Raw genomic sequence first — 24,204 nt, forward strand, 5'->3', positions numbered from 1 at the left:
GTTAGACTACTTCTAGATTGAATAAATAGCAAGTAATTTTTTAAAAAATAAACTTCATTTCATTTTGCAAATATACATCACAAACATTGCAGTTCAGCTAACTGTAAAGTGGGATTCTTCTCATCTGTACCAGGGAATTGAGATTGTCTTTCCTATGCATTTCTGATTGTTGAGCATTGACCAATTCTTCCATTTATCTAGCTACGTATTGTTCGATTGATGTTAATAGCCTTCTTATTGTACACAATCAAGCCTATTTGTCATGTGTAGGTGAACTGTCAGGATATTCAACCGCAGACTTCAAAGCCAATTGGATCATGATTATCTACTTTTTTTTCAAACGTGCATTTCCACAAGAAATGCTCAGAGAACCATATCCAGGACTACTTCCTTTCAGATTGAAGGCAAACTTTTTATTGCCTTAGACTGCTGCTTCCGAGCTCCACCAATGAAAACGTATCATGAACTCACCCAGAAGTATTCTGAGCTTTTTTGTGCATGGCAATGGTTTCCCTCACAATGTCAATCACATTATTAAAGTAAAGGAACTTTTCACCTCAAATTCTAAGTTTATTCAGCCAGAGTCATTTTTAAACTACTTCAATTCTGAAACATCTCAACCCAATGCATAATTTGGCATTGGATATCAAAATATCTCAGGAATATCCATGAATTCCCAGCCTGAACTTCATGTTGTTGTTCTTCAGCAAGATGAAAAACGGATAGCTCAAATAGCAAAACAGTTACTGATTCCTAAATGCTCAGATTATTGGTAGTATTATGAAATAAGACACCCTTCACTTGTGTGGAGATACCTCACACACCCTGAATGCAAGAAAAATTGTTGCTCAAGGATGGAAGAATGAAAATATATTTCACACCTCCATTAAAAATATCCAGTCATCAAAACATGTAAGGAACTGAATTAACTGGAAACGCAAGTATGTAGCTGCATTAATTATAAACATCAGTTTATATTGTCTATGAGTTTGCAATCTTTGATTGATGGTCCCAGCTTGCTGAGCTGAATCCAATTTGTCTCAATACAAAGGGATCCTTTGTTTTGAAAAGCAGTAGATTCGTATCACCAGGTAGGCAAACTGAAGTAAACCACTAAAAGCTTTTGAATTAATATAATTGAAAATTTAAAGAAACCCTTCCATTTACAGGTCTGAGGAATTACTTCATCATAATTTAAAAGCTGTATTAAAATATCCTGAGGATTTTGGTACCTTCAAATTAAGATGGGTTTCCAATTCTTCACTGCCTACAAAGACATTCATCTAAGACATGAGGGTTATGCCTTTGTTTAGTTTGAAAGCTAACAAAAAAAAGCATCTGCTCGGTGATTGAAATCTAACCAAATCCATAAAACTAAAGAAATAACAACCCATTTTGGAAATAAAGTTTATGTTACATAATTTTTCCAATCTTCACTATGACTGGATAACATTAAACAAAAGTCCAATCAGACAATGACATGCATGTCAAATGACAGCAACAAAAAAATTGTTTTACAAAAACAGTCTGTACAAAAATATCATCTGGCTCTGTAGCCACCAAACTCTATTCCTTTGAGGTTTTTTGAAGAAACTGTAATGCAATGGATCATTTTTAATTGGGAGCTCGATTCGGACCAGGAGTGGTGGTTGGGGAAGCAGGGATACCTGGCACTTGGAGCCATGTGCATTCTTTGCGTACAAGACAACAATTCCTCACCTGAAGCTGGCAGGAATCATCACTGAGCAAACATGAGGCTGGGGGAATGGAAAGGTCCTCGAATCTTCTGGAATGTCCCTGGTACAGAATTTGTCACTAGTTTTGAAGCTTGTTGATAGGCATTAACAGAAGTGAAGTTAATGGATTTCTTGCCTTGCTCCACTTCCAGGCTTCCAAGAGTGATTGTGCAGAGAGACTACATTTTGGAAAATTTATTGTGGCCTACTTTTGACTATTGCAAAAGGGATATTGCAATATAGTCAAAACACTGGACATTAAAAAAAATGTTTTAGAACATAATGTAGGCTCCTGCCTTCTGGTGGTTGACAACTCTTCTTTCCTTTATTACTGGTAATTTTATACAGTATTGGGACAAAGCCAATGGAAGGATGCAGGATAAACAGAGCAGTAGAATCCCGCACAGCACTGCCTTCCAGCATTTTAATACTTGAATGGGGAAGGAGGAGAGTGCTGGTAGGGGAAAATGGGACAGGACACTGAAAGTTGGCCTTTTATCTCAATGGGCTTTTATTAGTATTACTATGCATACTTTGAAAAGCAAAATATTACATTCAGATTTTTAAAACTGTGATGGTAGTAAAAATATTTTACCAAAGGGCAAGAACAGCCAAAACTCAAACTGCAGTTTAACAGTTTTATTCCCCACTATTCCAGCTGCACTCGGCTACTGGTAATACAATGACACACCAAAGTGTTAAAAAATAAATAAGCTTTTAAAGATACCACTGGTAAGAATGGAGACAGCCAATCTTCTTAAAAATCGGCAATTGTGAACACCGTGAAGAGCTCAAAGTGTGCAAAAACTTCAAACTACTAGTTCATTAACAAACCAGCCATCTGATTTAATTCATCAATTAACACATTAAAATAATTTTATGCAAGATCCTGATTTAAACATCTTGGGGTGCTAATAATAGATATCTATAATTTTATTAGATAAATTTACTGACAGAGATATTTTTCCCAAAAATAAGTCTGGTGTTGCTAAATACAAATCAGATCAGAAAAGCTGTGACAGGATCATTCTTGGGGGCAGTTTGTAAAATTGTTCAACAACTGTTACCAAATGGGGATTACCAGTGAAAAACAGATTTCCATGTTAATTGCTTCTTAGAAGTCATACCTAGTGAAGCAAGACACTGGGCAGGGTGTGTGGTTGTTTACAAGTATATTTTTGTGGGGGATGAGAGCCTACCATGGTGGGTCAATAGCAGCAAAGGTCAACAGTTTTTCATTACTGCTCTGTGATGGAATTTGTTCTGTAAAAATCAATTACCAAATAAACTTAAGTCAGATTTTCAAATGTCTTGGACTTTGACATTGTATCACGTTGGATAAAATTCAGGCAGAAAAAAAATGAAAACATTATTAAAGACATGACCTTTTTGACAGGTTCACAAAACATTCCCTCCCTCCACAAAAAAAAACACTGCAGCATCCAGGTTAAAGAATTAAGGCTTGGAGGATTTATGACAATCATCAATGCACACGAGAAACACTGAAAGAAATCAACCGGACAAAAATCCCTTTAATGGAAGTGCAAACCAGTTCAGACATTCCTCATGATGTTCCTGTAGTGACAGTTCAGGAAAATCTCAGTATTTATGAAGTACATAAATCTGCTCATCTGGGTGATATGCAGAGTACACTGGTGTAATGGTTTACTTCATTGAAACCTAGATAAACCCCAGGTAGAATACAGGCTTTATTTGTGAAGTAACAGTGCCATGTTTGCTATATGCAATATTGGATGCAAAATTTACAGTGTAAACACAATTATTTGTCATATTACAGTTTAATTTTAAATTATCTTTTAAAATATTTCAACTGAACCGGTGAGATTAACATGGCACCCAGAATATTCCCACTTTACTCTAATGTTGTGATGACATGAGTTGGGAGATCTATCGGCATTGACGCTTGCAATGTGGCACTGGTTAGACTGTAAACAGCAGAGAAAGGACTGCCAGGTGGTGGGCTGAAAAACCTGGTGGAGGCACAGCTCTGCTTCATTTCACAGGAACACATCAAACAGTGACACAGCAGGTCTTTGCACCATACTCAGACAAAGCCAAATGCCAACAGTTTGGATCAAGCTACATAACTGTACTCGTCTGCCGAGGCCTGGCTACGCTCAATATATTGTTTGTCAATGAGGACTTCAATGCATTTCTTGATCATGCTGATACTAGGATTGAATCTTGCTCTTGATTGGCTTATTACCTGTTGAAAAGTGAACAAACATTAAGAAGTCTTTAAAACAGATAATCGAGAAATATAATCTGAGGGCGGTGGAAAGGAGAATGAAAACAAACTGAATTTGATTAATGCTGGAACAAAAAAAATCTTACACACTTAATTGTCATTTCTGTTTTAAATATTAACTCACTGGCTACATACATTCAACATCTTTTCAGGCGTATATTTCCTTCATTAACAGATGTATATATACCAACTCATTGCATTCTGTCAAAAGAACGACTACATTCTATGAAGAGCCTTCCATGTATGCTTAAATCAGCCATGTTCTCAATGTGTGATTGAACAGGGTTCAGGAGTCGAGAGTCTACTTACACTAATTCCAATTTTCTATGAATCCTCATGATAATTCAAACAGCTTTCCAATGAAGTACTTTTTAAGTGTAGGCATGGTTATATACTGCAAAACTTGGCAAGAGATAATGTGCACAAGCTCACATACCAACATTGATATGATGCCCACAATCTGTTTCAGTGATGTTTTTCCAGGAATAAATATGGGCTGAGATACTGGAAGTATGCCATTTTATTAATGATTATTAACAATTTGTGCCATTGACCTAACTAGTCAGTAGTTATGCCCACTCACAGGGATATCTTAGGGTTCAGCTTAACATCTCATCCAAAAGATAGTGCTATGTACAATCATGAACTATGTACAAGATGAACTATCCATCTAAATTTTGTTTTAAGTTTTTCTGGGCTGAAAATTTACATGAACAACCAGTTTTTCAAGTGCTGAGCCAAGGATGAAGTCAATCACTTTTTAGATTGTGAAAGAGTCAGCCCACATTGGCAAGGCATTTCTTACTCTAAAGTCCTTTCTAAGTTGGGCATGAAGTGGCATAAAACCCCTATATTTCCTTGCATAAGCATAATGGCACTTGAATGAAGCACCTGTAATGACTTTTACATTGAAATGCAAGTCTTCATTTCCCTTTGACTAGCTAACTAAACACCTCCTTGGAATGACACTGACAGTGAAGATCACACTAAACAACTGCTATTTGCTGGAGCAAAGGAGGCCATGGGGTCACCTGATAAGAGTACACAAGATTATAAGAGATATGGATTGGGTAGATTGTCAAGATTGTTTTCCCACAGTAGGAGTATTGAATACAGGGTGGCATAGTTTTAAGGCAAGAAGCAGGATCCTTAAAGGGGATAACTTGGGAGCAAGGATTTTGCTTTTCACTGTGAGTGAATGGAATCTGGGATACGCACTGCCAGTGAAAGTGGTGAAACCAACTACAGTTTCTATATTTGACATTAACAGAGAGTACTAGTGAGGGCATACCTGGAATACTATGCACAATTTCACTCCCATTTTTATGAATAGATAATCTGGCATTAGCAGTCCAAAAGTGATTCACCCAGGCTTATTGCTGAGTTGACAGGTATGTCCTGTTGGATCTGCATTCTTTGGAGTTCAGAGAATAAGGGGTTATCGCATGGAAACATGAGATCCCAAGGGAGCATCACAGGGTAAATAATAAGATGCTTCCATAAGTGGGAATGTCTCAATTGAGGAGACATGATTACATGAGAAGGGGACTGGCTATCATTTAAATCTGACGCCCACAGGATTCCGCACTTTTTCTGTAATTGTATCATTACATTCTGCCCTTGCTTTTCCCTTGTGCTATCTCGATATACTGATGAGATGCATGGACAGCATGCAAAAGAGCTTTTCCCTGTACCTCATACACGTGACAATAATGAACCAATTTACCAAGTGCTTCTTGGGCTTGTTTAGAAAATGGTGAATGAGCATATTATTCCTTTTATCAAACAACGAATTATACATTTGAAGTTATTTTGTTGCGCACACACAGACTAAGCAGGAACTTAGGTGAGGCTGTTCAAAGTAATTTTACTTGAATTTGCTTGTGTAGACTAAAGGAGACTTTCATTTTCTCAACTATATTTAATTACAAGCCCTGGTCCTGAAATGAAAGGACTATGTTCTAGTCCACTGTAGTTGTTGCACGAAATGTACTTCAAATCACCAAGAGCAAAAATTAATTTAGACATGAAAATACATAGGTGGGTTTTACTTACTCACTGGAAACCTACAAACAGTTAACCATTACCTCTTGAATAAGTGCATTGTGTCGGAGCACTTTACGTGCTTTCATGATGCGCACTATAGCAGCCTGCAGATACATTTTCCTGTCCTCATCGACCGCACTTCTAGTTTGTTCCATCTCCTTTAAGTAATGAAAAAATAAGAGAAACCCAATATAGCTGTTTCAACAGACTTCTGATGTGATTTATAATCTGTACAAAATTTAAACACAGGGATCCTAATTGTTCTGTACAGCTGTACTTAATAAATAATGAACTAAAATTTCAAAAACAAACCAGTATAAAGCTTAGTGCTGACAATCAACACTGGTGCACCTCAGGGGTCTGTGCTTAGCCCAGTGGTCTACTCTCTCTGCACCCATGACTGTGTGGCAAGACGCAGCTCAAATGCCACCTATAAATTTGCTGATGATACAACCATTGTTGGCAGAATCTCAGATGGTGACGAGAAGGCGTAAAGGAGTGAGGTATACCAGCTAATTGAGTGATGTTGCACCAACAACCTTGCACTCACTGTCAGTAAGGTCAAAGTACTGATTGTGGAGTTCAGAAAGGATAAGACGAGGAAATTCATAGTTCTCATAGAGGGATCAGAAGTGGAAAGAGTGAGCAATTTCAAGTTCCTAGACGTCAATATCTTTGAGAACCTAACCTGAACCCAACATATCTATGCAATTATAAAGAAGACAAGACAGCATTTGGAGTGATTTGGTACGTCACCAAAAACACTTGTAAAATTTCTACAGAGGTACTGCGGAGACCATTCTAACTGGCTGCATCACTGTCTGGGGGCGGTGGGGGGGGGGGGAGGGAACTACTGCACAGGATTGAATTAAGCTGCAGACAGTTGTAAAATTAGTCAGCCCCATCATGGGTACAAGCCTTCAAAGTATTCAGGATATCTTCAAGGAGCAATGCCTCAAAAAGGCAGTCAGTAAGGACTCCCATCATCCAGGACATGCTCTCTTCTCATTGCTACCATGAGGAAGGAGGTACAACAGCCTGAAGGCACACACTCAACGATTCAGGAACAGCTTCTTCCCCTCTGCCATCCAATTTCTGAATGGACATTAAACCCATGAACACTACCTCGCTACTTTTTATTTCTATTTTTTGCACTACCTATTTAACATATATACATTTACTGTAAATCAGCTTTATGTATTGCATTGTACTGCTGCAGATTTTCTCTTGTTTGTTAATCTCATCAGTTATTGTTTCAATTGTAGCAAATGAAGAAAAGATTCTCCTATCATTGTGGACTAGTCACCACACACTGCTACTGATTAACAACTTTCATTCGCCACGTTCAAGAACCATCCTTTGTAACTTTTAGGATTTCTGTTCCAATTCATTAGGACAGTTTCATATTCACAATCCAGGAAATGATGTATGACAAGAACAGGTTACATTTGCAAACAATTGCAAAGTTGAGTTTCTCAAGTCACCCTTTATATCAGGGGTTCCCAACCTTTTTTTTATGCTGTGCTTACTATTAACCGAGGGGTCTGTGGACCCCAGGTTGGGAACCCCTGTTTTATATCTTTTCAAAAAAAGGAGAAAATATTTCCTCTCAGAACTAGAATATAACTTAGTCTGAAACATCACATCTATTCTAATTGTGGCTCATTCAACTCAAAATGCAATCATCCGCAATGATGACTCAATTAAAAATAGAACTGGACACCAAAAATTAAGTAAAGATTTAATTATAGTTCTTTGAAAACCAGCCACCAACAAGACATTAAGAGGCATATCGGACAAAAGCATTGCTCCTTTAATTAGACATGCAAAAAGAGAACAAAGTATCATGAACCAAGTCATAGCAGCTTTCAACAGATATCACACTTCTCACCAGAACACCCTTCCCCCTTAATCCCATGAAACTGGCAATGCAGAAGATGATATTCAGCAATTATTTTACAACTGGAGAGAAATATACAGCTGTGTTCTCCAGAGATTAGACTGGCTCCCTGTTTGAGATATATTGATGGACAAAAATTCAGAGCAGGCGTTACGATTTCAAAACTTGACACCCAAGTTGGAACTGTAGTCGATTATGAGGTTATTAACAGACTTCCTGAAGCAGCAGAGTGGGAAAATATAATGGAAGTTGTCGAAATGATAAACTTTGGTAGGAAGAATGAAGTAGTGCTTTCAAGTAAGAGTAGAAAACTGAGGTAAAATACTCAAAATATGACAATGAAAGAACAGATTCTTTGGCTTTATTGATAAAGAAATACGGTGCATAAAATAAAGAAGCTATGTGAAAACTTCTAAAACATTATCCAGTCTTAGGGACAGTACAAAAAACATTGTAAACATAAAGCAGAGGAACAATTACATCAAGAAAGTTAAGATTCAGAAATATAACACATGGAATCATAATAACAGTAAATGGACGAAGATCAGAGACAATTTTTTTTTACATAAGAGTTGCTGCTAACTGGAATGATGTGTTGGATATTAATCCCAACAGTTTGGAAATGACACAACATTGGTGATGGTATTGATAGTGAGGAGTATAGTCATAGTCTGCAGGATGCCACTGATCAATTGGTATGATGGTCAGAGTAATGACAAATGGAATTTAATACTGATGCATGTGAAGTGATTCATTACGAGTTGATAAATAGGGGTACTACATACACAGAGGTAGGACCCTAAGGATTATGAACAAACTGAGGGATCCTGATGTACAAATTCAAGGATTCCATAGGTAGAGAAATAACTGAAACAGACACAAGGGATACTTGTGTTCAATTATTTAGGATAGAAGATATAAAAGCTGGGACCTTATTGTAAAACTCTGGGGGAGAAAACACTGGACAGGATACAGCTAGATTTCTGTGTGTCACTATAGGATGTGATTAAAGTGGACAGCATGAAGTGAAGATTCACCAAGACACTGGTTGGAACGGAGCTTTTCAGTTCTGAAGAAGAATGGATAGACAGTGTTTGCTCTCCCTTGGAGGAGAAGACACTGAAGAAAGGGCACTGTTGAAGTAGCTAACAGGAAAAATACTCAGAAAAAATACCTAAAACTAGTGGGCATTGAATTAATTTAAGGGGATGGAAGGGAGGGATCTGAGGAATTTTTTTCACCTAGAGGATGGATGCAATGTCAAAGCCATTATGACCTTGCCTTGCCTGAGAAGTGGTGGAAGGAAATCCTCACACATTAAGTATCCAGATAAGCAGTTGAGTAGCCAAGGCAGACAGGCAATGGGCCAAGTGGTGGTAAGTAGGATCAGTACTGATGGAGACCTGATGGCCTACTTCAACATAGTGGACAGGAGGGCCTGTTGCTATGACAATTGAAGCTGAAAAATAATGCTTCCACTTTTATGATTAGTCTCAAGCATATAATAACTCTATGAAAGATGCCCATTCAAGACAACAAAAATCTTACTTGGGGTGTATCTTTTTGCATGGAGGTTGTAATTTTAAACTTTGTCCTTTTACTGCTGAAAACCATGTTCAAAGAGAAAATTGAATCCAAGTCAATATCTTCCTGCAGAAAGAAAATACACTAACATGACTTTCTAAATTAAGAGGCTGCATGATTGCAAATAAAATTTCCCCTGAGCAGCATTTTCTCAAGATACCTGTTGAGACAAAGAAACCTAAAGATTTACCTAAACAACAGGAATTCTGCAGATGCTGGAAATTCAAGCAACACACATAAAAGTTGCTGGTGAACGTAGCAGGCCAGGCAGCACCTCTTCCTAGAGATGCTGCCTGGCCTGCTGCATTCACCAGCAACTTTTATGTGTGTTGCTAAAGGTTTACCTTTCTGTTCTGAACCTACTTGGAAATCTGTGCTTACTCTTGCGGCTGATTTTGTCTATGCTTCATTAAACTTTACTTACAGAGCCTTTAATAGGTTACCGATTTCCCTTCTCTATGTGTAAGTACTGTTTCTCTCAACATTCACTGTAATTTGAAAGACAGCAATGCTAATCTGTCATGAAGGAATAACACCGAAGCCTTTGATAACATGGCCCAACATTCACAAGCTTGTTACTGCCACCAGGGTCACAGAATGATTAGGACTCTGCATCTTGGATTACTTCCCTACCCAACCTTGGGAATCTGGGAACACTCAAAGCACTCCTCCTACAACTCAGCAGAATTCCAAACTCATACTTCCTGACTTGTGTGTTCATCCATGAACTGGGGCATTATACTTACTCCCTTTCCTGTTAAAAACTCATTCCAAAGTGTCTCTGGAATTGAACAACTAAATCGAAAATGAATTAATTTATCCATTGCTTAATTTAGGTTTGATCATTCCCCTCAAGCCTCCCATATTGCACACACTTCAAAATATTCTCATCATTTTAAATGCATGGGGTGGGGGGGGGGGGATTATACATTAACATGCACCAAACAATACGAAAATAAGAGCATCATTCTACATCAAGATTCTTAATCATATTACCAGTATTTCATCAACATACTTGCCTTGCTAGAGTCATGGTTGATCATTTTTACATCAAGCAAGGATTTAATGGTTTTGCTAAGTTCTTTGTCATTCATCTGTGTGCTGTCTTGGAGTTCCTTGTAGCTGACGATTTCACTGTTGTTAAATGCTAGCAACACCGCCATTTGGTATGTAGTGACCATAGCCACGTAAGGCTTTGATAAATAGTTCATTTTTACTTCACCTTTTCGACCCATTGAAAAAAAAAGGAAAGAAAAATGAAATGTGCAATTACTGTGTTCATATTTTAATAACTGTTCAAATGCATTTCAATTTCATCCAATCACTTAAATTAAAAATACAAACCCACAAAATTACCAGCACAATTACACTAAATGGCATGAGTAGGAAGCAACTGATTGGTACATTTTTTTTATATAACAGCATGTATGCAATGGGACAGAAAACTGAAGTCAGTCTGAATTTGATATTTACTGCACATTACTCTTTCTCCAAAGCTTTCTATTTTTTTCTCTGCTAATCATCTCATAAGCTTCTTTTTGAAACACTATTCCACCATGTTCCTGAATAGCCAATTCCACATCTTGCAAGATCACGGTGTTATCTACAAATGCATGAGGCCATTTACCAGTGGTGTTTTATACAGGGAAACATGTTTTGCAGTATTAAAAATGTATACAGCATCATGGCTGCAACAGATTGCATGAGAAGTGGTCAGTGCCTGAAGGAGATACAACAGCAATAATAAAGCAGCATTCAGACAAGCATATTAACAGGTTGGAAATGGAGATTAGTTTGGTCTGTCATCATGACTTTGAAGGATGCTAAGCAAATTGGCTAAAAACTTGACCAGTTTAGAAAATGATAAGGAATACACCACCCACTTTGAATATGATATTAAAATAAATTTGTCAGTTTTGACAAGTAATAAGCCTGGATGAACCAAAGGATAAAACATTTCTTTAGCAGGGTTTAAAATTAAAGAGAAGAATAGAGGATACTGTAAATGAATAAGTTTCGCCACCCAAAGGGTGGTGAATCCTTAAAGTTCACTATTCAAATGGAGCTTAGTTGCTAAATATATACAAAGCACAGACAGATAAACATTTAGATTTTGACAGAAGCAGTGCTCAGATAAATGGCAAAGAAGGTGCCATTTTGCAAAAGCCAAAGAAGGTTCAGATTTTGCTTCAATTTCTACTTTTCTTCCGCAAAAATTACATCATAATTTCATGAGAATAAAATCTTCCCAAAGTTACACACTACACAAAAAAATGCCGTAAATCTGAACTGTCTTTTATTTAAATGACATGTGTTACGTAATTGTATATAAATAGTTTGGAGACACAAATGCATGTACTTAACTGAACTGACCAAGTTCTATTTCGGTCCTGAATTATGAAATTAGAATATATTTGACAAAGAGTAATCCAAATCTACCTCTGTCCAAATTTATTTTCCTTCTGGAAGTAGAAAAAGGAGGTTTTTCGAGAGGTTGGAATATGACTTGAAATATTCTTACCTGTACAAAGGTAGTGCAGCCAGGTAAGCTTCCGCCCACTGAAGTGTTGATTGTAAAACAATTCAAACTGCAAGGAAAGAATTATACCACTGAGTACTTCAAAACTTGCCACCAATGACCTTTTTCCAGTGATGATAAAGCTTGGAGATGACTACATAACTGCAGTAAAAGAATTGCCAGGGAAATAAACTTCTGAGAGAGAATTATTCCACAACTTGGATCAGACTCTACAAAATTAAGTTCTGTATAGTAATACAAGTTTGCTCTAGTCACCCTGGTGATGCACAATTTTTTGAAATATATCTCTACCTTCAGAAGAAGTTTGAGTCCACTGTTACAGAGTAACTTACACTGAAATTAAGAAATCCTAATATGATCTGCTCTTTTACGTAAAATGGAAAATGCCTTAAATATCTATTACAATAGATATCTATTAGCCACTTGCAACAGCACCATGCTCTCAAAACATTTAAATTTCTAAGTATAAAGAGTGCAGATGGATAAGTAGTCTTGGTATGGTATTGCTCCTGTTACAATAACATGCAATACTATTACTCTTGAAACATTTAATTCATCTTCTGCTTTAATTCTTCCCATTTGTAACAATCACTTTCTGTTTGTGTTTCTCATTCTTCTTCCTCTACTGGCTAGTTCCTCTCTGGGATTTCTAGTAGTTGTGCTATGAACAATTTTAGAACTCTGTGATGCTCATTAGAAAAGTTCAGTACTGTGCAAGTCTTTGGCGCATATATGGCTAGGGTGCCGAACACTTTTGCACAGTACTGTATTTGTCAACATGGAGCAGAGAGTGAGTTTGTAAATCTGTTGGGAGCAAAAGGTTTTGGGAATGGCGAGGATGGAGTATTGCAGGACAGAGTGTGGGACAGATAGCAGAGAAGGAGTGCCGGGGGGGGGGTGGGGGGGGGTCAGGTGTGACGTGGGTGCAAACACACCCAGCACTGAGACACCAGGCAAGGTCATTTCCAAACAATTGGTTTATTGATCATTACAGAATGTCTCTCTGGTGCTTCCTGTTTCCTCCCCTCTCCCTCCCCCAACTATGATTCCCATCTCCCTGCCCCCTTTTCCACTCTCAGTCCACAATTGAAACCCAATTGAATCAGGTTTATCATCAATCACATCATGAAATTTAGTTTTGCGGCAGCAGTACAGTGCAATACATAAAATTACTTCAGTACTGTACAAAAATCTTGGGATAGATAGATATATCTAAGACTTTTGCACAGTACTGCAGTATGAAAAGAGACAATATAAACTGAAAGGTACCTTTCACAGAGAGGGGTAGGAGGCAGTGGGGAAGGTAGTAAAGGAACAGCGAAATCTGTGTGAAGACAGCAGGACAAGTTTATGAAGCTGTGAAAAAGGCGTATATAGTCTCTGATTTATATTGGCATAACCCACAAAAGGAGGAAATTACACGAAGCATTAATTTATTAGAGATCTGACCTCAGCAGTAGTATGGTGGCAAATCTCTAGAAAGTACATCACAGGCATAGGAAAGACACAGAGGGACATATCAAAGGTGAAGGATGCTACTTATGATTGAAGGGTAGGGAAGCTGGGATTGTTCCTCTTCGAGAAAAAGTTAAGGGGGAAAATCATGAAGGGTTCTAATATATTGACAAGAAAAGAAACAATTGGAGAATTAATATTCACCAGTAAGTCTCTGACCAGGGTCTCTCCTGATTTATTCTGTGCCTAATTCAGACATGAACAAAATCACTGAACTTGAACTTGTGATCCATATGCCAGGCTATGTTATTACTCCATGTAAAACCTCATAACTGCCATTCATTCATGAATGCCTTGGGAGGTCGGGGTGATGGGGATAGGAGGGAGGTGTTACTAGCAGTCATCAAAAACATTACTAAACCATCCAAATTAAGAGAAGCAAAGCAGAGTATGTGGGCTTCAATAAGCGACTTGCCTCCAAACATCTTCCTAAAACCAGCATGAAACACAAGGAAAACTAGCAGATGACAAGGTGTGTAATAGTTACTGCAAGAACAATACCCGAAACCACACAAAACAGGTCAACAAAATGTAAAGAAATGTTTAGTTTAGTGTCCCTTTCATTGGTTGAAGAAGTCCTTCCCCCCATCTCAATATGGTTTCCTTGTATCTGTTACTCTGTTCACTTCAATGGATTTCTGTTTTTCTCCTTTTTGTTGCCAAGGTGCAGATTCTCACATTTCTGTCTCTTTCCTTGGCTTCAGACTGGGAAAAGAAATGTAGCTGTGGGAGTGTATACCCATGACAGGTACTACCAAGGAATTTGACACTTCTCAAATCAATTTCTTGCCATTCCACATTCAATGCTACATATCAACATATACACTTGAACTCCTCCTTTCTAATGACAGGAAATCATGAACTCAAAGCTGGTCCACTTCCTTTGCTGTATTCAACATAGCAACAAAATACTTCCTTCTCTCCACCTCTCCCTCTTTTCTGAGTCCAAAAGCTTGTATGCTTTCCAACTTAACCAGTTCTGACAAAATGTTTTCAACTTTAATTCTCAATACCATTGCTTTCTCCATAGATGCTGTCTGACCCAATAAGTACCTCAAGTATTTTCTATATTAGATAAAATAAGATTATTTTCATAAGTGCCAAGATGCAAAGAAATTCCTTGCTCCCATGAAGGACACAGAGCAAATAGTATACATAGCAATAATAAACAGAACATGTTCTTTTAATTGTGGCACTAACATTAAACACAATAACAACATCCCCCATATGGCCAATGTACACAATTCACTGCAGTGAACTCCTGAGTTCATTTCCTTTCTACTGCCTCACTTTTGTCCCAGTTACAACTTTCTTTAAAAGGACAAGCCAGCTTAGCAGATGGGCATAACAAACTTGTACATGAGCAATCATGCAAGAGATTTACTATTGCATAGAAAAAACAATTTGTTCATCAATTTAAATCCATTTTTAAATTTCAAATGAAAAGCTATCTATTAACCTACCAAGTGTGCACTCTTTTCCAGTTCTTGAGGGATGGCAAATGTAGATGAGGGTGCTTGTGTCAGTGGCCATGCACCTGCCTAAAATAATTCAAAATGTGTTTCAGTATCAAAAATTAAGAGGATACAAAAAGTCTGTTAATATACAAGTCACATACAACTCACAAGTCTTTGTTATTATCTAATTTTCTAACAGATTTGCAAAATGCTAAAAAATGACCTTTTCTCTACTTTTATTCTCTTTGATGCTCAGCAAAACAAATAGCAGACAAGTTCAATCCCTTATTTGTAACGAAATACATCAATAAGGTATTAAATGTTTTTCCTTTTGGAAAATATATGTAACAGTACAAACTTTACAAGTGGCTGTGAATTATTTCATAAAGGAGTTGGAAAGGCTTGTGTAGAAGATTAAGTTTATTGTACAGTCTAACCTACCTGTAGAACATAGATCTGAAAGCTGATTCCAAGATCTATTACAGTGTCCTGTTGTCTTAAGAAAGTGGCTGTAAATTTGTTATTGAGGTCAGCACTGACATTCATATCAGTGTACATCCTATGAAGTTTGCTGGTAAACTCATATCCACAGGCTTGCTGCACAAAATGAATAAAGGCTTTTGTTATAGCAGAAATAAATGCTTTTACATCAAATAACATGCAACGATATCTAGACTATTTTTCCTGAGATGTCTTTCAAGGCGTTCAATTTCATCACAATTATTTTAAAATACTGAAAATGTTTAACGCACTGCGACATAGACTACTTTCCTCTGTTAACAACCCAAATTAATGGTTAAAGTAATTTTCTGGGGGAAAATATTAACTTTGTAAAACATTCTTCTTGAAGATCAATTAATTTTTAAACCATCTTTAAATTATTCAAGAATTTAGAAGAAATGTTATAAATCTAATATAAATTTAATGACAACAGAAATCATAAGTACTTCAAGTTCAAAGTAAATCTATTATCGAAGCAGGTACATGTTACCATATACAACCTTGAGATTCATTTTCTTGCAGGCATTTACAGGTAAATACAATAGAATTTACAAAAAAACTATACACAAAGACTAATAAACAACCAGTGTGCAAAAGACAAACTGTGCAAGTAAAAAATAATATCGAGAACATAAGCTGTAAAGAGTCCTTAAAAGTGAGTCTGTAGGTCACAGAATCAGTTCAGAGTAGTGGTGACTGAAGTTATCCATGCTTGTTCAGGAGTCTGATAGTTGTTGGGTAATAACTATTCCTAAACCTGGTGGTGTGGGACCTAAGGCTTCTGTACTCCCTGCCCAATGGCATTATTGAGAAGAGGCCATGGCCTGGATGGTGAGAGTCTTTGATGAAGGATGCTGCTTCCTTGTGGCAGTGATCTATGTAAATGTATTCAACGGTGAGGAGAGCTTTACCTGTGATAGACTGGCTGTGACTACCACTTTATGTCAATGAAGAGCATCCTGACACATGCATCATCATTATCCACGTGTTCCAGTACTTAATTAGCTTTTAAGTTTTCAAGGGAAGGTACATATATTTTCCAGAATATCCAATTGAAAAATGGAAAAAGAAATTTTCTTTTGAAACATTTATAGTTTCATTTTAAATCATATTCATGGTTTAAAATAGTCAACAAATGATTCACAATTATGCACAAATGTTTGTATTTTTCTGTGCTCACATGAATACAATGATTTACAATATTTCAAAATAAATAGTATCAATTAGCTTAACAATTAAAGATTCTTAGAATTTACAGTTTCAGGTCTGAAAAGAAATAGAGTTGTAAAAGCAACTAATTTTACAAAGCAAAAAACAAATGGCTTGAGGAACACAGAGGGTCAGGCAGCATCTACAGAGGCAGAATGATGGTCGTTCTCCACAACCAGCACATCATCCTTTTGTATTTCTGCCAACTGCAAATGGATACCATCAACAATTATGATCCCACTTGCCTTTTTCTGCTATCCACAGGGACCTCTCCATGACTCCTTGGTTCACAACCACCCCACAACACTCTTTCCCTTCCCCAACAGATGTAGGAGGTGTGATATTTACCCTCATATCCTCCCTTAACTCTATCCAGAAACCTAAAAAGCCCTTTCATGTCAGGTAAAGATTCATATTTACTTCCTCCAAAACAGCACTATTGTGGTTGGCCTATGGTTTCCTCCTTCTCTTGCCCCACTGAACATACCACTTCAGACCTCAACTTGATCCTGTCTCACCTTTGTTGAGACCCTTCCCACTTACATTCAGAACACTTTGCATGCCCATCACTTTGACACCTGGCAATTCCCTGGGTCCCACTGTCTCATCATCACAATGAGCATCCATCCTCATTCAGAATCTTCCCCTGCACAACTTCTCTTTAGATTCCTTTCATTCTGCTGCAGGTACTCAAATTGGCCTCAGTGATGCTTGCTTTCACACTGGATATGTGGAACAGTTCCAGTTGCAAACCTATTCTGACGCCACTTCCCAACAGCGTTTCCATTGCATCGACTGTATTTGCATTATGGCTGCCATCTGCAGCTTTATCACCTTTGCAGTTAACTTCCACTGTGCACTCAAATTTACTTGGATAGTTCTAACACCTTTCTTCCTTTGTTGGAGCATCCTGTATTCACTTCAAGAAACAAACTATATACTGACATTTACTGCATCTCCTACCACTCAGTTTTTTTAATACAAACACTACCCCTTTCTCAGTTTCTTTATATCCATCCTATCTGTTCCCAAGACTAAACTTTTCATTTCAGCACATCTGAAATTCCTTTTTCATGAAACATGGCTTTCCCACCACTGTGGCTGATAAAGCCGTCGCTCATATTTCCTCCATTTCCCATACTTGAACTCTCACCCCACCTTCCCACAGACAGGAGAGAAAAAGAGCTCCTTTGGTCCTCACCTTTCACCGACCAGGAGCACTTGCATTCAGCACATCATCCTTTGTCATTTCAGCCAGCTGTAATGGTTTCCCACCACCGATCACATCTTCTCCCACATCCTTTCTACTCTTGGCAGGGATCACTCTCGCCCTGATTCTCATGCACTTCTTCCAACCTGCCCAGGTGAGTTCCTCTAGCAGTTTGTGATTTGCTCAGATCATGGCACCTCCCCCAACGTGTCTCTAAATTCTAACAAGTCATGTTTGTCCAATAAATCTAGACAGATATGTTACAAACCTTGAGTTTATTAATCATTGCTTCCTCTGAATCCATAGACATAGAGAGACCATGTATCAATCGCTTCGCCAACATTCTGGCATAGAACTGAGATTGGAGAATAAGTAAAATGAGCTCAAAGGTGGGAAATTGCAAGAAAGAAATAACATTAAGTTGTTTACAAGACCAACTTTCTTCTTATTTAGTGTGCTGATCAGCAAATCCCACATGAATCACTACGCACAAATTGTTCAGTACAAAAGCAAATTTCTCCAGTGTAGATTATGAATTCAGAAAAATCTCAAATCTTCCAAAGATCAAAGATAACTACCACTTACCTTCTGAAAGACATCTTTGTCATCAATGTACTTGAAAACTGTAATGAAGCTAGTCAGTTTGTCCTCAACTTCATTTTCTGTCATTCCTTTCGCAGATTTCTTTAATAAGTTGTCACAGTATTTAGCTAGCTGTGAAGAAAGTTGAATGAAGATATTCATTATGTCTTCAATCAGTGTAAATTATAAACCCTGATTTACTATTTTTTATCCTTGTGTTAGTTTGATCCATTCTCACTATTTTGTCATTCAACCAAATGAGAAGGGAAGTAAATGTAGAATTAGTAGACAACACAGGGACAGGACCACAACATCTGTGTGAACACGACGTTCAATCAAACTAAATCTTTCCTGCAAACAAGAGAAAATCTGAAGCTGCTGGAAATCCAAGCAACACACACACAAAATGTCTCAGCCTGAAACTTCAACTGTACTTTATTCCATAGATGCTGCCTGGTCTGCTGAGTTCCTCCAGCATTTTGTATGCATTGCTTAAATCTCTTCTGCCTCCACATAAACCATATCCTTCCATTCCCTGAATATTCACGTCTTTCGAAAAGCCTCTTAAGAACCACGAGCATATCTGTTTCCACCAGTATCAATGACACCTGTTCCACATAACTAGTATTTTGTGTGTAAAAAAAGATTTCAACTCCACCTTCTCCTGATCTGCTCTGAAAGTTGTATCTCATTTTCTATTTTAATACATGTCACTGCTAATTAGTTGCTAGATTCAAATGCAAGCTCACAAAATAAACCAGGCAGTGAGAGTGGGAAGGGAGGGAAACATCACAACCATCACACATCAAAGTTGTTGGTGAACGCAGCAGGAAGAGGTACAGTCGACGTTTCGGGCCGAGACCCTTCGTCAGGACTAACTGAAAGAAGAGATAGTAAGAGATTTGAAAGGGGGAGGGGGAGATCCAAAATGATAGGAGAAGACAGGAGGGGGAGGGATGGAGCCAAGAGCTGAACAGTTGATTGGCAAAAGGGATATGAGAGGATCATGGGACAGAAGTCCCAGGGAGAAAGAAAGGGGGGAGGGCGGGAAAACCCAGAGGATGGGTAAGGGGTATCGTGAGAGGAGGGAGATCGGTGGGGAGGGCGACTCCCTTGTCCATTCGTCCCACCCCCCCATCCCTCCCCACCAATCTCCCTCCTGACACTTATCCTTGTAAGCAGAACAAGTGCTATACATACCCTTACACTTCCTCCCTTACCACCATTCAGGGCCCCAGACAGTCCTTCCAGGTGAGGCGACACTCCACCTGTGAGTAGGCTGGGGTGATATACTGTGTCCGGTGCTCCCGATGTGGCCTTCTATATATTGGTGAGACCCAATGCAGGCTGGGAGATAGTTTCGCTGAACACCTACGCTCTGTCCGCCAGAGAAAGCAGGATCTCCCAGCGGCCACACATTTTAATTCCACGTCCCATTCCCATTCTGATATGTCTATCCACAGCCTCCTCTACTGTAAAGATGAAGCCACACTCAGGATGGAGGAACTCCACCTTATGTTCCGTCTGGGTAGCCTCCAACCTGATGGCATGAACATTGACTTCTCAAACTTCCGCTAATGCCCCACCTCCCCCTCGTACCCCATCCATTATTTATTTATATACATACATTCTTTCTCTCTCTCTCCTTTTTCTCCCTCTGTTCCTCTCACTATACCCCTTACCCATCCTGGCATTCACCAGCAACTTTGATGTGTGTTGCTTGAATTTCCACATCTGCAGAATTCCTCGTGTTTGCATCACAACCATCAGCAATTTCTGTAAACAGATGCTCCTAAAAAGTTATATAACCAGGAAATCTGTAAAATTAGATAGTCTCCCTTGCAGCTTTGGCTGAGAAAAGCTAACCAAGGGTCAAGTATAATTCATGTCTGACACTAAAGACTGTTAGCTCCATTTTTAAATGACGAAATCATAAGGGAAGCGGAAGACAAAACACAACTCAAAGGCATCATGATCCTGCAGCAACAGGTAAATGTGATGCTGCAGCATTCTTGGAAGGGCAGTGAAAAAAATGGCTTTACAGCAGGGGTTCCCAACCTGGGGTCCACAGACCCCTCAGTTATTGGCACAAAAAAAGTTAGAACCCCTGCTTAAAAGGAATATTGAATTTCAGTTGGTCATTCACTACAAATGTGCTTGATCTGCAGGCAATTCCCAGAACTCATTCATCAGAATTCCAGTATCTGCAACATTTTATTTTCTCCAGATCAGGAGTTACTTTGAGGATACATAAGCCTTCCTGCAACTGTCAATGTTTGTTCAGAACATAAATGCAAAACTTGGAGACTTTTTTTTTAAACATGTCTTCCAGATATTCAATCAAAGAGGTGACAGGTAAATGTAGTTTCTTATGCTCGTCATACTTACCAGTTCAGGAGCCTTGCAAGACGACTTGGGCTCCCTATAGTTGACTACTGATGTTAGAGCCTGCAAGACCAAATATAAATGCTTCAGAGAATATTTCCACAAGAACACAACACTATCATTTTCCTTCATTGTTACTTTTAAAAAATCAAGTTACAACTCAGTGAAATCCAAACCAACATACAGAAGGGATATGTGTAAATTTAGTTTTAAAAAAAGCTCTTTTGATCATGAAAGCAGATAATCAAACTTCTCCATCGTCCTTAGAAGAATGCTACTGAAATCGTATTGAGAAAAGCATATTGTTTTCACATTAAGGGCCAAAAGCAAATCCAGTTCACACTCTCCAACTCCGCCAGTGGAATCAGGCCATTTGAATTTTTTTGGGCAGCTGCTTGGTTATATAACTAGGTTTAAAGAATTCCTTGAAGAGGTATAAAGCAAGGTAGTTTTGGGTAAAAATCTCAGTATTTAGGGCTCCAGTAATATGAGTGCTCAGATAGAAAATGTGGTGCACTGCATAACTTTGTACAATTACCTAATAGCTAGCAAAACTGAGATATATAGCTCTTCTTTGATGAATACATAATGTCCATCAAGAAAACTTCAACTGATAATAAACCTTATTAAGATACACTGATATACACGCACAACTGAAATTTTGTTGTACGCTATGCAACTGTGAGTTAACAAACATTCGAGTAATGCATCAGACACATTCAAATTATGCTCCATTTCCAATAGGCTCTGTTGTGAAAATGTTTTAAAATTTAAACATACCAAGTGACTTTGCAAAAGAGCAGGGGTCCCCAATCTTTTTCGCACTGTGGACTGGTTTCATATTGACAACATTCTTGCGGACCGGCCGACCGGGGGTGACGGGGGGGGGGAGGAACGTAGGGTTGCCAACGAACAAGAGTAGCAGTCGAATACGTTGGGTTTACCCCGAGAAAGACTACAATGACCATGAAGCCTTGCGTGGGCACCAGTGCACATGCATGATTTGCTCATGGGTGTATGTGCCGATTCTTTTCTACAAATCGTTTTTGGTGATTCTGTTTGGGGGTGGGGGGGTTAATCACCACCAGAATATAGGTGATAAGTGGCTAGTACACTCAATTTCGTTTCTAAATGGGTTTATCTAACGAATTTAATATTAAACACACAGCGCATATTTTCCTCACATGAATATAGCGATAAGTCAATTATCAGGGGAGCCTGAAGTAAGTGTTGAACGAACTTCCAGTAGAAGTGGTAGAGGCAGGTTCAATATTATCATTTATAGAAAAATTGGATAGGTATATCGACAGGAAAGGAATGGAGGGTTATGGGCTGAGTGCAGGTCGGTGGGACTAGGTGAGGTAGCGTTCGGCACGGACTAGAAGGGCAGAGATCGCCTGTTTCCGTGCTGTAATTGTTATATGGTTATATAAGTCACTTATAAGTCAATAGCATCATAGCATTTCAAGTAACGTTTGAATATTAAACACACAGCACATATTTTCCCCGTATGAACATATAAAATCATTGCAACACACCAATATCGCTGAATCAGTGGGAGCCCTGGGCTTGTTTCCCTGCAACAAGACGGTCCTATCAAGGGGTGATGGGAGACAGCGATACTCAAAGGGGGTTCCTTATGTCCAGTCTATTCTGCAATTTAGTTTTCGTTGCATTCATTGCAGCGATATGTTGGAAATGGAAGCAACATTTTCAGCGCTTTCATGGCTATCTCAAGATATTTAGCCTTGACTTTGATCCGGAATACCGGCAGAGATGTTATATCAAATATGCTTTTCAGCCCGCCGTCATTTGCAAGCTCGAGGAGTTGATCTCCTTCCCGCGCTGACATGGATGACGCGTGTGTAATGACCTCCTGCGCATTCAAGCTCAACAGTGGGCGTGGCAGGGAATGAGGAAAGGTGCAGCTGACTCATATCGCCAAATCATATCATTTCCTCGCGGCCTGGAGCGCATGCTTTGCGGCCCGGTGGTTGGGGACCGCTGTCAAAGAGGATGAAAACACAAAAATCAACTGTTCATAGTCTCTGACCAGGACCAATTGCACTTTATTTTAGCAAGCAGGATTTCATGACCAACACAAATCCAAGGAAAACAGTCTGGGATTCCACCACCAGAGGTCACTAAAACACCTTCCACAGAGAGAAGCTGAAACAACAGGAATTTTGCAGATGCTGGAAATTCAAGCAACAGACATCAAAGTTGCTGGTGAACGCAGCAGGCCAGGCAGCATCTGTAGGAAGCGGTGCAGTCGACGTTTCAGGCCGAGACCTGACGAAGGGTCTCGGCCTGAAACGTCGACTGCACCTCTTCCTACAGATGCTGCCTGGCCTGCTGCGTTCACCAGCAACTTTGATGTGTGTTACAGAGAGAAGCTGCAATTTTCTGTTTAAAATTTTACATCTTGCTAGAGTACAAAAGCAACCACACCATAGACCTGAGCAGATAATTTCAAATAACTGCTGGTTACAGTATCAGAACATCTCAAGACCCAAGGCAAAACATATTTTGAAGAGGTACTTTCTTAATTCCTGCTTTATATCTTTGGAGTTTCAGAATACCATTCAGAGCCAAAATGGGAGGAACTCCATGCAGTAATTTAAAGAAACTTGGTGCCATATGATTCTTCATTCAGTCCAAAACAGCATCAACAGAAGTAGTAGCTCAATGAATGGGTTCAAATCTGATTCCTTGGCTTCTTACTCATCTCAAGCAATACAGCAAGCCGATTATCAGCAAGCCAATTTTTATGAAATACTGGTGGTTCAGCATCTGGATCATCTGATTGCTTCCCATTGTTTCTTTACACTTATGGAATACCCATTCCCAGGCTCCTTTTAAACTCAAGAGTCCGGTTCCCGCACTCCTTTTGATTTCAATGGCTCATTGGAAAATTTACTATTGCATAACATCTGAACAAAGTATATTGGTGTATTAATGGAAATAACATCCATAAGCCTGTAAAATCTGCCAATCTGGCATCAAAGTCACTAGTGTGCTGGATTTTTGGAATTCTACCGTACTTGTAGCTACTGTATCATCAAAAAAAAAAACCAGCAGCTGGAAGGGAAAATAGCCATAAGTCAGAGAGAGATAAGGGTCAGATCTGGTCTCAGATGAAAGGTATCAACCCCAAAACAAAAACTATCCATTTCCCTCTCAGATGCGGCCTGACCCACTGAGTTCCTCCAGGAGTTTGTTTTGTGCTTTGATTTAGTTTGTCAGAGAAACATGATATTAGGGCAGATGC

At 38.7% G+C, this 24,204-nt stretch overlaps 1 protein-coding gene across 2 annotated transcripts in view; it reads right to left on the minus strand.

The window, feature by feature from the left end:
- Positions 1 to 3,183: 3,183 nt before the first annotated feature.
- Positions 3,184 to 24,204, minus strand: part of cul2 (cullin 2) — a 71,130-nt gene continuing 50,109 nt past the window's right edge. For both annotated transcript variants that reach the window (XM_063044365.1, XM_063044366.1), the window contains exons 12-21: positions 20,937 to 20,996; positions 18,552 to 18,680; positions 18,235 to 18,321; positions 15,488 to 15,643; positions 15,053 to 15,130; positions 12,057 to 12,123; positions 10,555 to 10,757; positions 9,500 to 9,601; positions 6,093 to 6,209; positions 3,184 to 3,963 (exon numbers count right to left, since the gene is read on the minus strand). In XM_063044365.1, the coding sequence (XP_062900435.1) occupies positions 3,832 to 3,963; positions 6,093 to 6,209; positions 9,500 to 9,601; positions 10,555 to 10,757; positions 12,057 to 12,123; positions 15,053 to 15,130; positions 15,488 to 15,643; positions 18,235 to 18,321; positions 18,552 to 18,680; positions 20,937 to 20,996 (1,131 nt within the window). In that variant the 3' untranslated portion in view covers positions 3,184 to 3,831. The remainder of the gene's footprint in view (positions 3,964 to 6,092; positions 6,210 to 9,499; positions 9,602 to 10,554; positions 10,758 to 12,056; positions 12,124 to 15,052; positions 15,131 to 15,487; positions 15,644 to 18,234; positions 18,322 to 18,551; positions 18,681 to 20,936; positions 20,997 to 24,204) is intronic.

The sequence above is a fragment of the Mobula hypostoma genome, chromosome 3 (genome assembly GCF_963921235.1).
Source record: "Mobula hypostoma chromosome 3, sMobHyp1.1, whole genome shotgun sequence".
Taxonomy (NCBI): Eukaryota; Metazoa; Chordata; class Chondrichthyes; order Myliobatiformes; family Myliobatidae; genus Mobula; species Mobula hypostoma.